Source organism: Lithobates pipiens, unplaced genomic scaffold, assembly GCF_037356315.1.
Source record: "Lithobates pipiens isolate NorthernLeopardFrog02 unplaced genomic scaffold, aLitPip1_a1.2 Scaffold_8, whole genome shotgun sequence".
Classification (NCBI taxonomy): Eukaryota; Metazoa; Chordata; class Amphibia; order Anura; family Ranidae; genus Lithobates; species Lithobates pipiens.
In genome coordinates this window covers 174,154,384-174,173,421 of record NW_027507903.1, presented here as the reverse complement: position 1 = coordinate 174,173,421, position 19,038 = coordinate 174,154,384, and the positions used below count along the sequence as shown (strand labels likewise).

The 19,038-nt window shown below is 41.1% G+C and overlaps 1 protein-coding gene across 8 annotated transcripts in view; it reads left to right on the top strand.

Annotated features, from left to right (window-relative positions):
* The window catches only part of SRPK2 (SRSF protein kinase 2), a 267,215-nt gene that overhangs the window by 118,502 nt on the left and 129,675 nt on the right, over positions 1 to 19,038 (top strand). For all 8 annotated transcript variants that reach the window (XM_077473857.1, XM_077473859.1, XM_077473856.1 and 5 more), the window contains one exon: positions 14,348 to 14,493. In XM_077473857.1, coding sequence (XP_077329983.1) covers positions 14,348 to 14,493 — 146 coding nt within the window. The remainder of the gene's footprint in view (positions 1 to 14,347; positions 14,494 to 19,038) is intronic.

The window sequence follows — 19,038 nt, the reverse complement described above, 5'->3', positions numbered from 1 at the left end:
AGCCCAGTAACCACTGCAGAACAGATATGTCCCTATATACACTGTGATTTTAGTAATAAACTTGCTGTCCCAGGCAGAGCGCATTTGGTATCACTCCACCTATGACAGGAGCCGGTGCTATACAGGAAGCATTGGCCTATGCAGCTCTGCTCCGCAGCTGCTTGCGTCCTCTACCAATGGCTTCATTCACAGCACTGATGCTCTGGCATGGTGGGTAGACAACCTACAATCGGGGCTTGCCAACCCGCCATCCCAGAGCAGGAGGTCGCGGGCCACATCAAAGGGCTCCGCTGGCCACTGGTTGGGCACCCCTGCCTTAAGACATAGGGCTGTAAAGTACGTTTGTTCCATAAATAAAGAAAAAGTAATGTAAAATGTTACTTGACTGCATACTTGTATACACAGATAATAGTCGGGTGATAATAGTGGACCTTTTATATGGAAAGCTTAAGGTGACGCGGTCACCGCTCTGTATGTATCACGTTCAGTATACATCATTACTTTAGGTACAGCTGAAAGTTATTAAAGCAATTTTTCTTCTATTTTCTATTTTCTGCGACCTCTGACACTTTGGGGAATGTTTGAAGCTTTTTGCTGCTGATAGCCAAAGCTGATTACCCCCTCCTAGTCCTAATGCTACCAGAGACACCCCATAGGATTTGGAAAAAAGTAGTGCTTGTGCAGACCCAGTGACCGCAATCGCTGGAATCTGTGATAGCTTTGGTGTTCAGGAGCAAAAAGCCTCCAACTCTCTTGATCGTGTCAGAGGTGGTAGAAAATTGAAGCTTCATGCACACACAGCTCCAGAGAGGGATGTAGCGGTGTATTTCTTTATACCTTTTATATGGTGCTTTATCAATCATATTCAGACTTTTGTAGGCAAGTTTGAACTTTATTACTACAACTTAAATAGCGCCATCAATTTATGCATTGCTTTATTATACATTCACATCAGTATCGCCCTCAAGCTTACAATCTAAGGTCCCTAACTATCAATCATACACATACTAGGGCCAATTTAGACAGGAGCCAAATAACCTACCAGCATGTCTTTGGAGTGTGGGAGGAAACCTGAGTACCCATAGGAAACCCACACAGGCACAGGGAGCACATGCAAACTCCAGGCAAATAGTGCCGTGTTTTGGATTTGAACCGACAACCCTAGTGCATTTAGGCGGAAGTTCTAACCACTTAGCTCCTCTTCTGCCTCACAGGCTTTCTATATATGGGAGACACAGGGGAACTTCCTCACCATTCATTGATATGACACCAGAATTACCGACCACCAGATTTCTGACAAAAGGGAGTATGGCTGAGCTGGTACAGTAGGGTGAATCCTGAGTAAAGAACTCAGGATTATGCTCCCTATGCTCAGCTTATGGTGTTTTAGTTAGAGTGTACCTTTTTTAACTGGATTATCATAGGTTTCTGCTCCATATCTTTACTAAACCGAGTGCAAGGCTCTTTATGGACCATAACCTCATAGTTCGCAATAAGTGCTTTCACTTAATACAAAGGCAAAACACATAAACCCGATCAATAAGCTGTAAAATGTTGATTACCTTTGTGCTTTTGGTTTTAAATGTGCTCTTTGTCAGAAAATACATTTTAACTCTTGCCAGTGTGCAACATATACTGATTTTAGCATGTGTGACCACATGCACCGAGGTTTGTCATTTATTTTATTGGTGCTAGCTCTCATAAATGCAGCATGTTGATATGCATTGGCCCAAAAGATTGTTTCCCCTCCTCCCCCCCCATCCATCTATGCACATTATATAGGCTTTGAATATGAATGACAAAGTGTGCAGTGCTTGGAGAAGTGCATTCAAATCAAAACTCTCTGCACTGCAAGGTGTGAATCCAGCCTCAGCCTTTAAAACTATGGTATTTGCAGTCTCACATTTTAAGCATGTATTACTTCTCTAACCCCATGTTTTAAGCAATATTTATCTGTCTCAATAGTTCTTTGTCTTATTTGGGGGTAAAGACAAGTGATCAACCTCTGCCAGTCGAATTGCCCCCAGTTTTGATGTCATCAAGCCACCTTGTGGATTCTGTGGAGAAAGTGTCCATGTCACTGGACAGCGAAGTTGGGACCTACAGAAGGTTTTTCCTGATCTCGCTTCTCTTGCTCTCTTTCTGCAAACTACAGTAGAGGATATGAGACCATGGCCATTTTCTCCATAGAAAACTTTATTTTATTTGCATATACCTTTTATGAAATACTTTTATGCCCCATTGCCTCACTCCTCCAGATTTCTCACCTCCAGTGAGAATGATGTCCTCCCACTGTTTACAGTATCTTGAGATACTTGCATCACACATTCAAAGAAGCATTGGGGCAATCCACAGTGTATGCGCATGTGCCATGCCACTTCTTCAAAGGGCCAGCTGTCTCGGTTTCTTGCAGGGGACCCTCTGATGATGCACCATGACACATCATCAGGAGGTTGACTGCAAGAACCCAGAAGAGAGAGCCAGCTTCAGATAACATAAGAAAAGAAGATGGCAGCAATGGAGTAGTTGAATACTACAGAAGAGAACACCACTGGGTGTGGTTTTTTTTTTTTGTGGATAAAAGGTCTGGAAAGAGAAAAAAACACTCCCATAGGATAGCCAGGTACCTCTTTAGAAATCCATTCTTTCTAAGTTTGTAAAGTAAGTGATAACACATACTGTAAGGACCTATTCATACCACTTTATTGTGATAATGCGTGCATTAATGCATTGAATTACTTGTGTTGGTGCACTGCAGTACAATTCTGCGTTAATGGCACCGCACCTCCAAAACACATGAGCTGTAACACCGTGTCCTGTGTGCTGTTATAAAAATGCAGCATGCGCACAGCGCTGTGGTATGATTGGACCCTAAGGGCAATGATACTCTACGGAAGGCTTTTTTTTTACCATTTTCTTTTTTATAAACTTACAAAATGCATATAACCTAGTAAGTATTGCATAAAGATAGAGGGCAAGGGCTTGTATTGCCTGTGGTTATGCTGATCTTTTCTCCTTTACTGACTTACCATGCCGTGTTCATCACTGTGTTTTAGTCTCTCCCTGTTAGGGCTGAGCTCAGACATTTTCAGATCCTAAGAATATACGGATAAAATTAATCTGAATCCAATTTAATTAAATGGTGCGTGAGCTCAACCTGTAATGGGGTGTTACTGATTCGTCAGTTAGGATGGCATACCTCGAAAGCAAATAAATCGCTGGAATATAAGAAAGGTTGAGATAAAGGAACATCCCAAAAAAAGCAATAAGGAGAATCCTCCACAGTATATCATTGGAAATATCTAACAAGCGTTATTGATCTTCAAATAGTATTTTAAAAGACAAATGGGATTAATGTGGAGTCATTTACCCACATACCCAACAAATAAAAAGAAACACACACACATAATTGGACAACGTTGTCACAAAAATGGCGCAAAACTTGAAACCCCATGCACACTGTTATTCTATGGTGCTGCTTTGGCAGTCAGGCAAAAATAAATAAATAAATATATATATATATATATATATATATATATATATATATATATATATATATATATATATATATATATATATATATAATATAATATATTTTATCACATGAATAATATGGAACCTAGATATGCTAGTATGTTCATGGCTAGATATCCATTATTGACTAAATGTTGGGACCAGTGCCCATTAGTTGATGGGAAGCCTGGAGAGTTAATACATTAAAGCAAAAAGATATAGTAGTTGTAGGCTGATCGAATTTTATGCATAGGTAAGTGTCCCAGGTCTAAAACGGACCGGTAAGAAAAGGAGATGAACAAGTCCTTTAACTACTTCAATACAAGACACTTATAGCCCCTTCCTGCCCAACACGATTTTCAGCTTTCATCGCTGTCGCTGTTTCAATGACAATTGGGCTGTCATGCTACACTGTACCCAAACAGAATTTTTATCATTTTGTTCCCACAAATAGAGCTTTCTTTTGGTAGTATTTAATCACTTCCTGCATTTTTTTAATTTTTTGGTAAACAAAAAAAGACCTAAAATTTTGGGGGGAAAAAGTTTCTTTCCTTTGTTATAAAATTTTGTAAATAAATAAGTTTTCTCCTTCACTGATGAGGTGGCACTGATAGGCGGCACTTATATGCAGCACTGATGGACATTGATAGGTGACACTGGGCACTGAAAGGCTGCACTGATAGATGGCATCACTGGCAGACATTGGGGGAGGGCACTAATTGACAGCTGCCTGGGCACTGATTGGCATTTCCCTGGTGGTCTAGGGTGGTGGCAATCCCTGTTGGTCTTGGCGGCATCCTGGTGATCCTGGGTGGGCATCCGTGGGGATGTTGCGCTGATAAAAATGCAGCACAGACCCTCCCCCTGTCAGGAGAGCAGGCGATCGGCTCTCCTCTACTCGCGTCTGTTAGATGCGAGTCAGGAAAAGCCGATCAACGGCTCTTTCTGTTAACATAGTGATCAGCCGTGATTGAACATGGCTGAGCACGTGGTAAAGAGCCTCCATTAGAGGCTCTTTACTGAGATCAGTGTAGCGATGTGTCAGACTGACACACCGCACCACCGATCGCTTCAGGGTCGTCATATGAGAGCTGACGGCAGGCATGTAGTGGTTAAACACAGTAATTCATGCGGAACACAGCTAAGTGCACAGTGTATTTGAATATATCTGTGTTAATTTCATATATAAAGGGGAATGGGTAAGGGAAGGGACAGCAAATGCATGATAGCCTGGAGGCTCCCACCACTCTGTTGTAGTGTCTAAGGCTGTCCCCATTCAGTCCGGCCCATGCTTCCACAGGAATCGCTGAGATGAAGGTGAATGCTGCTGCATTATTTTAAATTTTAAAAGTATCCATGCAAGGCTGTGCTAGTGTGATCCTTAGTGTACTGGCTATGCATGGGAATTGCTGATCAGCTGGCTGGGAAGTAATCAGTAATCAGCAGACTTGTTCATAGAAAGCAAAGGGAGATGACTGTGCGGCAAAGCCACACAAAATTGCTGGAGCGTATGGCAGAGCATGAGGCTAGTCTGGCGCTACCTCAGTCGATGCATTTCGCGCACACACAACCATCAACCACGTGCTTTTTCGAGATTTTCTGATCCTAGCCTCCTAGCCCTATCTGAGCATGCTTGTCAGCCAGGAAACGGCCACTGTACTAGGCCAATATAAGCAGTCAAGAAATTCCCCACCCAGCAGCTTCATACTAAAAAATGTACACACACACACACCGGAAAAAATAAGTATTGAACAAGTCACCATTTTTGTAGGTAAATATATTTCTAAGCTTGTCGGTAACAACCCAATGCAATCCATACATTTAAAGTAAAAAACAACACGTGTACATTCAGAAATTAAGTTATGTGTATTACAATGGAATGAAAGTGTTGAACAAGCTAACTGAAATGTATTTAATACTTCGTACAAAATCCTTTGGTAATGAAACCTTCAAGACTCCTCCTCTATGAAGAAAATAGTCGCATGCGTTGATCAGGTGTGATTTTTGCCCATTCTTACACACAATCTTCAAATCTTGAAGGTTCCATGGGCCTCTTCTATGAACTCTGATATTTAGTTCTTTCCACAGATTTTCTATTGGATTCAAGTCGAGTGGTTGGCAGGGCCATTTTAGCGTCTTTATTTTCTTTCTTTGAAACAAATTGAGTGTTTAATTTTGTGTTTGGTCTCATTGTCTTGCTGAAATGTCCACCCTCGTTTCATCTTCATCATCCTAGTAGATGGCAGTAGATTTTTATCAAGAATGTCTTGGTACATTTTTCAATTCATCCTTCCATCAATGATATGAAGTTTGCCAGTACCATATGCTGAAAAACAGCCCCACATCATGATGTTCCCTTCTCCAAACTTAACTGTTGATATGGTGTTTTCGGGTGATGTGCAGTGCCATTTAACCTCCTAATGTGATGTGTATTATGGCATCCAAAGAGTTCAATTTTGGTCTCATCTGACCAGACTATATTCTCTCAGTATTTCACAGGCTTGTCTAAATGTTGTGCAGCAAACTTTAAATGAGTTTCAACATGCTTTTTTTTTCAGCAGTGGAGTAAGTTAATGCTTTCTTTGAAACAATTGTACCTGCTAATTCCAGGTCTTTCTGAAGCTCTCCACAAGTGGTCATTGGCTCTTGGAGACCTCTTCCGTTAAACCTTTCACTCTGTCAGAAATCTTTGTGAGGCGCATCTGGTCGTGGCTGGTTTATGCTGAAATAATGTTTTTTCCACTTTTGGATTATGGCCCATACAGTGCTCACTGGAACATTCAGAAGTTTAGAAACTTGTAACTTGCAACCATTGGCGTCAGTATGTTTTGCAACATTAAAGTGGTTGTAAACCCTTACAGACCACTTTAGCCTACAGGCAAGCCTAGATTAAGGCTTAACTGTAGGTGCTTGAAATATCTCCTAGACCTATTTGCAAATTGCCATACGGCAATTTCTTCTGCGCATGCGCCGGAGTTGGGAATGGCACTCCTTGCCATTTCTAGCTCGGCTCATGCCATGACTGGCAGCCCCGGAAGGAAGAGGGGTGAAGAATGGACGTTCGCTGCTAGTGTGGAAGACGGGGACATCTCCTACAGGGAAGTGTCACATAATGGGCTACTATGCAATGCATAGTAGCCCATTATGCTTTACCTTTGCAGGGAAACAAAAAGGAAGTAAAACCCATCAGGGTTTACTTCCTCTTTAAGGTTGCAAAGGTCCTGAGAGAGCTCTTTGCTTTTACCTGTTAGGAAATGTTTCTTGTGCGACACCTTGATAATGAGACACCTTTTTATAGGCCATCAATTGAGAACTGAACCAGCTGATATTAATATGCACTGACCTGGGGCAGGATTTCACATAACTCATTTCTGAACTTTTTATTTTTTATATATATTTTATTTATATATATATATATATATATATATATATATATATATATATGGATGGATGGATATGGATTGCATGGGTTGTTATCGACACGTGGAAAAAAACTCCATGTCAAATAGCACCTTTAGAAATATATTTACCTAGACGTGTTCAATAATTATTTTACCCGCTCTGTGTGTGTATGTGTAGATATATATATATATATATATATATATATATATATATATATATATATATATATATATATATATATATATATATATATATATATATATATAATGTATACACACACACACGGCTGCTAGGAATGCCCTGACTGCAGTTGACTGGGCCAGTATAGAGACAGCTCTCCTAAATTCCTGGTGCGTTCACTCAGGTGGGTTCATACTATGATCCAAACACACCTGAGCTCATCCCTACTCATAGTGGAGATGTACAGGTATGAGGTTGTAGGTACAGCCTAGGCACCCTCACATACCAGGAAGTGCGCTGATGTAAAACATTTAACATTTCTAAATGTTCCTTATAAAATAGTAGATCTTTTGAGTTCAGTTGCAGTTAAAATTTTTTAGAGGTTACAGCATGTCTGTAACACTTGAATTGTTTTTATTGTACTGGAGTTCTTCCTTAAAGCTTGTTGTTCTAAAACCACGTCATATATCAGATTGCTGTGATTGGTTGTGGCTGTTGCTAGAGATGCCAAACCTGCTGTCATGTAAGCTCTATATTCTGCTCACCTATACAGGCTGACTTCTGTGCAAATGTATTATTAGCTGTGAACTTGTGCTCATTTTGGTTTGAAGTGAATTTTCAGAAGGCTTTTATGTATACATATTTCAAACCACCTGGGTTTTATGATGGCTGTTTGGCATTATCCCAGGATTGCTGAAGGGTAGTATTTCTTTATAGACATCCCATTTTGCATGTAAAGCGTAGTACTTGGAGCAGCTTGTTCATGATATGACATGAAATCTCATAATATGAAGTAATACTTGAAACTAGAATTCGTGTTACATGGGCATTTTTCATTCTTCATAAAAATCCCTAAGCATATGGGATGGTAGATGCAATTATTAAAATTTTTATATTTTTCTTTTATTTTTAATACAAACTTTCTTAATTGCTCTAATATATGTTTTCATCTGTCACTGCATAATGGCTTGCTCAGTGCAAACAATAATCGTGGAAAAAGACAGATTGCACTGTATTGGCATTTCTCCAGCGTTCACTGATGCAAGCTCTCGGGCACAGACTGGCAATCTGACAACTGTGGTGTCTGTTAGCTGGGTTAATACGTGTGTTGTTTTGTTTGTTTGTTTGTTTTTTTTTTTTTTTTTTTATTATTATTTTATTTGGGCTTGTGTTCTGAATTTTATTCTAAAACCGAAGGCCCAGTGAGCCCAAGAATAATAAATTAAGTAATTTAAATCATAATTCCAGGCAACAAGTGAAAGCACTCAGCTGCTTAGGCTATCCAGTAAACCCAGCAACTGTGGTAAAAGCAGAAAGTTCATTCCATTTACAAGCCTATGTTGTAGATCTGGAGGATTCTGGCTAAAATGAGAATCACAATTTTTTTTTTTTTGCTTTAGAATAAAGATCTTTCACGTTATACAAAATAATCGGGCTAACTTAGGTTTAGTTTTTTTAATTGTATTTTTTCCCAAAAATTGCGTGTGAAAGACTGATTTGCAAATAAAGTGTGATATAAAATATTGCAACAATTGCCATTTTATTCCCTAGGGTCTCTGCTTAAAGAAAAAAAAAAAAATATATATATATATGTATGTATGTTTGGGGGTTCCAAGTAAATTTTTCAGCAAAAAATACTGATTTTAATTTTGTAAGAAACAAGTGTCAGAAAAAAGTTTAGTCTTTAAGTGGTGAAACTTTCCTCATTTACAGACCAAAGTTCATCCCTTTGATCTAAGAACTAAATATTACAATGCTTTTAGACCCCTTTCACACTGAGACGCATTACAGATGAAATATAAATTGCCTCTCCTGTCACACTCGGGCTTTCACACTGGAGCGGTGCGCTGGCAGGAAATCAGAAAAAGTCCTGCTAGCAGCAGCTTTAAGGCGCTTTAGGAGCGTTGTATAAATCACTCTTAAAGGGCCCCTGCCCATTGAAAGCAATGGGCAGCGCTGGCAAAGTGGCGCTTTGCCTGCACTTATAACCTTTTTTTGGGCCGCTAGCCTTTGTTAAAAATGCCCTGCTAATGGCCGAAAAGCACTGCTAAAACAACGACTATTTGCCGCCGGCGCCCGGGCGCTGAGAGTATGAAAGTTCTCTAATGGTTATCTACCAGCACTGACCTTGTGAAAAACTTGGCAGGCTTCCAGTTTTTTGACAACTGAGTGAGCAGAGAACTCTACACTTGTTACATGAATGAATCGGTAAATTTTGCATAGAGCTCGTGAGTGGGGTTGAATAGAGATCACGATTTTTTAACGATTAATCGTGCAGCTCTACTATGCTGTGTAATTTTCTCTGATGCCTACATCGCAATTCACATTAAAAAAAACAAACATTAAAGTAGAACTAAAGGCATTTTTTTTTTTCATTTTGCTTAGAGTAAGGGAGAGTTATAATCACCATTAGGATTTTTACCATCTGTGTCCTATTGGGGAGATTTCCTTCACTTCCTGTCTCATAGCCAAAGCAGGAAGTGAATGGAAATCCCTGCAAATTAAGGGATCTCACCAGGACACCAGAACTAGTATCTCCATTGGAAGAATTTCCCTCTTATTTCCTTTTCTGGAGACAACTAAAATAAGGATTTTGCTTCTATGTTCGTTTTCGATAATGGTAAATAGGACAAATCTGACGGGTTCCAATTCCTCTCCACTCTATCCCAAAAAATTTTTTTTGCCTTTAGTTATACTCCAAGCCAGGGGTAAGCAACCTTGGCCCTCCAGCTGTGGTGAAACTGCAAATCCCATCATGCCTCTGCCTCTAGGAGTCATGCCTGTGATTGTTAGGGTCTCATGGGACTTGTAGTTTCAAAACAGCTGGAGGGCCCCCCCCCTCCATAAAGAGTACCTGCCAATGCCTATTACTGTCACAAGGGATATTTTACATCCCTTATGACAGCAATAAAAGTGATCAAATTTTATTTTTAAGAGACAGAGTAAAAAAAAGCATGTATAATAAAAAAATACAAAATCTTAAAGCGCCTCTGTCCCTGCATGCTCATGCGCCAAAGAAAAGGCATACGTAAGTCCTGCCCGCCAGTGCAAACGGTGTTCAAATCACACATGTGAGGTATCGCCACAATCGTCAATGAGAGCAATAATTCTAGCAAAGTACCTCCTCTAAATCTAAACTGATAACCGTTAACATATTTTAAAGTGTGCAATTTTTAACTGTAAAATGTTGGGTATCTATTTACTCGGCGTAACATCATCTTTCACAATATACAAAAAATTGGGTTAACTTTACTGTTTGTTTCTTTTTGTTTTTTTTTTTATTTTATTTTTTTTTCAGTGAAGTGTTTTTTTTTTCCTCCAAAAAAAATGCATTTTTAAAGACCGCTTCTCAAATACCATGTGACAAAATATTGCAATAACCGCCATGTTATTCTCCAGAGTCTTTGCTAAAAAACTTATATATTGTTTGGGGGTTCTAAGTAATTTTCTATCAAAAAATACTAAGCAGAGTTCCACCCACATTTTTTTTAAAAAGAACTCTAAAGCCTTGTACACACGATCGGATTTCAGGGGTTCAGGGATTGGGAGTAATAACGCAGAGTTCAGAGGTTGGGAATAGGTGATGCACAGGTTGGTAGTAGTAGATAATGCAGAGTTGAGGGGTCAGTAATAAGTGACACATTGACGTCCTCCCAGAATCTCGCATGCCCCGGGGAATATTTGAGACCACGGATCACGGTAAATGGCTGCTGACAGTGGACGTTTACCACATGATCGCTCCGTCAAATAACAGAGCGATCACTTGTAAACAAACTGGCGTCGTGTCCGGTTCCTCTCTCCCCTCTGTACCGATCGGTACAGTGTGAGCTCAGAGGGGAGAGATCGGGTGCAGCAGCGCTGTTGGCTAGATCTGTAGTGCCCACAGCGCTGATCTGTGCCTATTGCAGCCTCATCCAGCCATCCATGATGTCATATCCATCCATGCTCATCCATCCATCCATCGGTCCATCCTCGGCAATACTCATCCATCCATCCATTCCCAGCAATACTCATCCATCCATCCATTCCCAGCAATACTCATCCATCCATACATTCCCAGCAATACTCATCCATCCATGCTCAGCCATTCCTATCCACGGCTCATCCATCACCATTCATGCTCATCCATTCCACATCAGTTCTCATCCATGCCACTACAGTGCCTCACAAAAGTGTAATAGGTAGACAAATTAGATTGGAAACTTATGCCCCTAGAACACCTGATGGTGCTCCCTGCATGTTGGGCCTCTCTGTGGCCAGGCTGTGTAAAAGTCTCCCACATGCGGTATCGTCCTACTCAGTAGGAGTAGGAGAATCTATTTTGGGGTATGCTATGTGTTAGAAATATTGTATAATTGGACAATTTTTTTATTTTATTTAAAAAAAAAAAAAAAAAAAGCGTTTTAATTTTCTTTACACATTTTCCAAAAACTTGTAGAAAAAAATGAGCCAGACTCCTTATGCCTCATAGATTATACATTGGGTTGTTTTCTATCCAAAATGGGTTAATTTTTGGGTTGTTTCCCATGTCCTGGTGCTCCAGGACCTTCAAAAGTGTAAGTGGTAGTCAAGAAAAATTATATGTGTAATTTATGCTCCAAGAACGCCTGATGGCGCTCCCTGCATGTTGGGCCTCTGTATGTGGCCACACTGTAAAAGTCTCACATGTGGTGTCGCCATACTCAGGAGGAGTAGTAGAATGTGTTTTGGGGTGTCATTTGTTCTATGCGTATGCTGTGTGTGAGAAATAGCCTACTTATATAACAATTTGGTGAAAGAAGAAGAAGAAAAAAATCTTGATTTTTCAAAGAATTGTGGGAAAAAATTACAACTTTAAAAAAAAAAAAAAAAAACTCACCATGTCTCTTACTAAATGCTTTGGAATGTCTACTTTCCAAAAAGGGGTCATGGGGGGGTATATTTTTATTTTCCTGGCTTGTTAAGGTCTCAAAAACTTATAGGCCGTCAGTGCAGGGCTTGTGGTCTCACGAAGACCAAAGAATATACACACATTTGGGTTATTTTTTACCAAAGATATGTAGCAGTATAAATTTTGGCCAAAATTTATGAAGAAATATATATGTGTGTGTATATGTGAGAGAGAGAGAGATATAGAGAGAGAGAATCTCCATCTCTTTTCAAGTCCCAGAAGCCCAACATTAATTCCACAAACTCACCCGATTGTGGTTTTCTCAATCGCGGTGAAATCCCTTCTTTCTGAGATAGGTAGTAACAACCAAGCGAGTCATTGTCCTCCAGATGGTGGACGGAGCTAAGAGGACTGTGATTGGTTTTAGCAGTGGCCAATTACAATCCTCCGCCTCCTGCAAACAGGGGACCCCCCCAGCAGAACTGCACCTAATCTCTTCCCCAGCACAAGGGCTGGCGATCTCCTCTACAGCAAATTTAGAGAACCAAACCATGTTTTCTATCTTTTAGAACGTGTTGGGGCACATTGCCTCCCCCTCGTTGCAGTTGTGGTGTGGGGAATACTGAGATTGGAATGCTGGGGGTTGCCTACCCTTGCCCTTGCATTGTGACAGTTTCACATTCGTAGAGACTTGCAGATTCTTTCCAATCAGACAAACCATATCTTGTATTGAGGCGACTTGCAATACAGAACCCTCGGGAAGTGGAGCCTACATACAGTATGTAGAGAGAAGACGTGACCACCCCCTTTCACATTTTATAGTGCAAGCTATACATAGTAACAAAGATTTTTAACTGCATTAACACGCATTCATATGAATTACATGAAGCTGGTGTATTTCACATGCAAATCTAAAAGGCTTACAGTTCCTCTTTAAGATCAGAGTCTGTCAAGGTTTAGGTTAATACAAGGTGAATCGGTAGATTGTGCAACGGCAATGGTGTGTGTTGTGTATTTTAAGCTAGGGTGATCTAAGCTCCTTTAAGTAAAGGAAATCATGCTTAAGTGCTTCTCTGCATTTTTATGCCATCTCTTTGAATAATGGACACTTTACTGAAGTGCTCAGGTATTAGGGTAGCAAAAGTTTGCACCACAGACACATGAACAAGAAGAAAAAGACCTCAATTACATTGTCGTTTCTCGGGAATGCTTTGGATAAACAAGGAAAACTAAACCTTAGCGAGAATGGTAAATGAAGCGGAGTTACCAGCCACCATGTGACATGCAAATAAGTCACGGCTGATGTACTAAACAAATTCAGTACAGCCTGTTTGATGTTAAAGACCTGTAAAATTTAGCTATGTTTTCAAACTGGTATTTATTTCTTGTTGTAAAACTTGTAATTACATTTTAAACTAAATGTAAACCAGATCACTAAAATATTACATAAGCTTTAACATGTTATAATGTAAAAAATAGTTGTCTTTTATTAAATACACAGGTTATATTAGGGGAAAAAAACACCTGCTGGTCCTCCCATGAATGTTCATGTTTACGCACTTCTGTTTATAAGGTTCTGTCCTAACTGCTTTGCGCTGTCGGCCTGTTGCATGCGCTTTGGTGGAGCCCATAAGTGCCTTTGCCTACACACATTGCGCAGGCACGGTCCACCATTGTCACTTGTAGAAATTCCGTTAAGAGCTAATGCTGGCGTGAAGGTGCTTGCAGAAGTGTGTCTGAAATGGGCTGCAGGAGATCAGCAACAAAAAAATGGGGACATTTGGTGAAAATGGTTATTATAGGGGAAAACAATGCAGTTTTCCTAATGTACATTGATTTCGCCAAATAAACTCATCTAGTTAGGGTTTACATACACTTTAGTATAGTTTTCTTATTCTTTCCTTTTTACCTTTTTATTTTTATATTAAAGAAGAATAAACTCTGGGAGCTGTGCTAAAAAAGGCAAAAACTCATGACAAAAAAGGCAAACAAATGTTTTATGGCATTGTATGCATAATACATTTTTTATGTTTTGTTTTTTTGTATATAAAGCATAAACATGTAAAATAAATAAAAATAAGGCAGAGTGCAAAGGCATATAATCCATCTGTTATGATTGAAGACCCATGTCCTGTAGTATACGCAAAGAGGGATTTTACAGGTTATGAAAAAAGTAGTTTTTTCAGGGTACAACTTTGACACAAATAACATTTTCTAAATGTTCTCTATAACATAGAAAATTTTCCTCTTTTGAGTTGTGCTCTTTTTTTAATAACAACTTTGGTTTTAAAAACGGCCATCCACCCAAAACACAATGTTTAGTTTTACTGATTAGAAATGATTACATCTACTATGAATTAAGTCCATCTTTCCATATTCTAGGCCGGAGGCTCAGCAGAAAGCACCCTCAGCTCCTCCACCTCCCCCACCACCTCCTCCTATACCTGAGCCAGCACCTCCAGAGCCTGAGGAGGAGATTTTGGGATCCGACGATGAGGAACAAGAAGACCCTGCTGACTACTGTAAAGGTTAGTAAACTACAACAGCTGTATTTTTATAACTTTATTTTACTTTATTCATTTCTGTAGCACTGGCATAGTATACATCTGTTTTTATATAGAACCATTTACATAGACCATATGTTGTTGTGGATTGTTTGGTCAGCTTTGGCCTGCATGAATAACACTGATGGATTTTCACAGCCCCATTTGTAAGTTAAGTTAATATTTCTTTAAAGAAGTTTTCCTATTTTTAGCATTGTAAATATGCACCCACATCACCTTTTTTAACCTAATGCTACTGCAACTGCTTCATGCTTTGTAGTGTATTCTGTGCTGGAAATTGTGTATAATGTCCCCTGCACCCACACACACATGTAATGATGCGCAGTATCCCCAGTGTACACACACATAACTGATGCATAGTGTCACCTGTGTGTACATACAATTGTAACTAATGCTCAGACACACGCGTAACTTAAGTCCCCTGCAAGTGCACACACGTAACAGATGCATCCTGCTCTGTTCTATACTCTCTAACTTGCATTTTTAATCTTTCCCTCTCCTCCAGCACCTTTCCCTCCCTTCTTAAACATGCACTGGTTTCTGCATACTTCAAAAACCCTCACTGGACCCCAACAGTTAAAACCATTTAACACCCATTCTCTGCTGCCATTTGCCTCCCAACCTTGTTGAGTTCCTTGTCCACAGCCATATGAGTTGCTACCTCACTGATAACCTTTTTGACCCCCTTCAGTCTTGCTTATGCCCACAACATTTTCCTAAATTTGCCCTACTAAAACACAACTTACTGACTGCTAAACCAATGGCCACTACTCTTTAACTCACACTCTTAGACCTTTCTACTGCCTTTGATACAGTCAACCACCTGTTCCTCCTCAATAAACTCTAACTTCCTGGTTCTCTTCCTACCTATTTCATTGCACCTTCAGTGTCAACTACAACCCTCTCTCTTCCTCTAACTTTTTTTGTTGGAGAACCCCAAGGCTGTCCTTGGGCCCCTTTTATTTTTACTCTACTCACCTTCCTGGGGTCAGTTTATATCCTCCCACAAAGTCCAATAAAACTGTACACCAATGATGTCTAGATCCATCTCTCTACTTATCTGCTCACCCCCTTGAGCTCTCTGCCAATCACTAATTTACTGAGCAACATATTTGTATGGATGTCACAATACTTCCTCAAACTCAATCTGTCTAAAACTGCGTTTATAATATTTCCTTTCCCCCCATGCTCGCCTCCTGGAGTTCTCCTGAACCTCTCCCATACTTTGTAACTCCCTACCTCAATCTATCCTGTTATCTCCTACCCTGAAAACACATCTATTCAGTGAAACCTCCCCTTAAAAACTTTACTTAAATCTTCTCCATTTGCCCACCCCCCACAGCTGTTACCTTTTGTACAGCTACCTTTTTCCTTTTCTATTATAATCTCACTCATGATAATTCTATATTAAATTGTCTTTCACCTATACTGTCTTCCTTATTTTGAAAGTGCTACTCCAAACTGTTGGCACTATAAAAGTCCTTATAATAATGTGTCCTCTGGGCACACAGATATTTGTAACTGATGCATAGTGTCCCCTGTGCATACACAAGTTTCCAACTGATGCATGGTGTCCCCTGCTCAAACACGTCTGTATCTCAACCTAGTGTTCCCTGAACACAGGCACACATGTAACTAATGTGTTCAGACATTCACACTTGCTAAAACTTGCATAGCAATACTCCTCACTGATTCATATTAACAAGACGCTTCGTTACTGACTCAGGTTTTGCTGGCACTCAAAAATACACTTTGTAAAACCCTTTAGAAAGAGGATATTGGCACAGAATATGCAAAACCTATGGATGTTGTCCAAAATCGAACGCATGGCTTAACACCGAAACCATACAACAATACTGTGGGGCCCTTGTCAACATGTTTCAGGGTCTTCAGCGTTCTCAGGACTGGCCTTCTCTATATTATAAGGGTGCACAAAAAAATGGATCATTTATTTCCAAATCCATCTAGGGATCAAAGAACAATGCACAGTGAAAAAAAATCTATATAAAATCCTGTATATCATATATCCAACTTAAGTGGGCAATTGTACAAGAAATATAGTAAAAGCTATTGTGGCAGTTACAGAAGGTGGCCCAAAGCACTTACATTTTAATAAGGGCAGCAGATGGAGCCATCCAAACTCTGCTATAAGGGGTTGTTCCGCCATCAAAATGAAGAGTCTCCCTCGCAGAAAAGAGTGACAGGATGATGGGGAGGGCAAGCAAAAAAGCGGGAAGCCATGTTGAACAACCAAAAAGTATAAATATATAGATGGCCTGATCCTATGGAACAAAAGTGGGGGAGGGCGTGCTTTCCTGGTGGCAAATGGCAGAGCCACAACAATTAAGTTGCCCCATGGAATAGTGTGGGAGGCAGGAGCAAGTCCCATATTCCTGTGCCTCTTATAATAAAGCCATCCAGCAAGGTCCACCCAAAACTGAGGGCAGATCTTGCCTCTCGCAGGAGAAAATCTGCACATATGCTCTATTAGAATGGCTGTCTGGCATGATGACTCTGCATGTGTGCTGTGAAAGAGAGGCAGATGCCAGACTAACCCAGTTTCAGGAAATGCAAATGTCCTGCAGTGGTGGTAGATGCTTTTTTATCTTCTGTTTAGGGTTGGTTTATAAGTGACCCTGTGATGATCGTTCCCTTTATGACAGTCCATTTGGTTTGAATGTGCCCCCTGAAGTATTTGTAAAGCCATTCGAAAAAAAAGCATAGTATAGTAATCCAAATTGCTTTCTGAACTCATAATAACCTTTTTCTTAGAAAAATCATGTATATACCTTATTTTAGTTGGTTTAGTTAGGGCGGTACATTTCCTGTCTCTGTAAGCTGCTTTCCCAAATGGTTTCCTTTAGAGATGCACCGAATGGGTTTTTTGGTGCCGAAACCGATACCGAAAATAAATCTTCCTTGATCCCGAAAACCGAAACAGTACCGATACCGAAATTGACTATTTAAAAAAAATATTTTTATACAGGAGATGGTCAGAGACTGGGGACATGCTACAGGAGATGGTCAGAGACTGCGGGCATGCTACAGGAGATGGTCAGAGACTGCGGGCATGCTACAGGAGCTGGTCAGAGACTGCGGGCATGCTACAGGAGCTGGTCAGAGACTGCGGGCATGCTACAGGAGCTGGTCAGAGACTGCGGGCATGCTACAGGAGCTGGTCAGAGACTGCGGGCATGGTACAGGAGCTGGTCAGAGACTGCGGGCACGGTACAGGAGCTGGTCAGAGACTGCGGGCACGGTACAGGAGCTGGTCAGAAACTGCGGGCACGCTACAGGAGCTGGTCAGAGACTGCGGGCACGCTACAGGAGCTGGTCAGAGACTGCGGGCACGCTACAGGAGCTGGTCAGAGACTGCAGGCACGCTACAGGAGCTGGTCAGAGACTGCAGGCACGCTACAGGAGCTGGTCAGAGACTGCAGGCACGCTACAGGAGCTGGTCAGAGACTGCAGGCACGCTACAGGAGCTGGTCAGAGACTGCAGGCACGCTACAGGAGCTGGTCAGAGACTGCAGGCACGCTACAGGAGCTGGTCAGAGACTGCAGGCACGCTACAGGAGCTGGTCAGAGACTGCAGGCACGCTACAGGAGCTGGTCAGAGACTGCAGGCACGCTACAGGAGCTGGTCAGAGACTGCAGGCACGCTACAGGAGCTGGTCAGAGACTGCAGTTACGCTACAGGAGCTGGTCAGAGACTGCAGGCACGCTACATGAGATCAATGCAGCCTCACTGTGCCCAGCAGCCTACCAGTGCCCGCCATGTAGCCTGCCTGTGCCTCACCAGTGCATATAAACATACACATATAAAAGCGCACACATATATAAACATACACACATATAAACATACAACACACATGCGCGCACACACACATAGAAACATACACACTTAACACGCATACATATAAACATGCACACATCACACACACGCACACATATCACGCACACATATCACGCACACATATCACGCACACATATCACGCACACATATCACGCACACATATCACGCACACACATACATATAAACATGCGCACACATCACACACATATATACACATACAGCACACACATACAGCACACACAGATGCATACAAACATGTATATATACAGTCTTTTTTTTTTTTTTTTTAATTGGCAGCTGAAGCTCTGTACATTAATCTCCTTGCTGGGTACTGCACTCTAGGGGGAGGCAGAGAGCACAGCACACACTGCTAGACGCCTCTCCTTTGCTTTCACTTTCACAGTAAACATCGTGCCCAGCTCCTGCACAGCCAATTTGCACATCGGCTGAGGAGACATAAGCAGCCACCGCTGTGGAGAGGGGGACTTTAGAGCGAGACCCCACAGGCTGACTGCAGCATAGGTGAGGAGGGAGGGGAGGAGGAGAGCTAAAGACAGAATGACACCCCCGTGATGGGCGGCACCGGGGGCGGGGCTTGACTCGTCACCGGTATCTGCGGAAATTCTCTTTTGGCTTTTTGCTGAAAGGGCCAT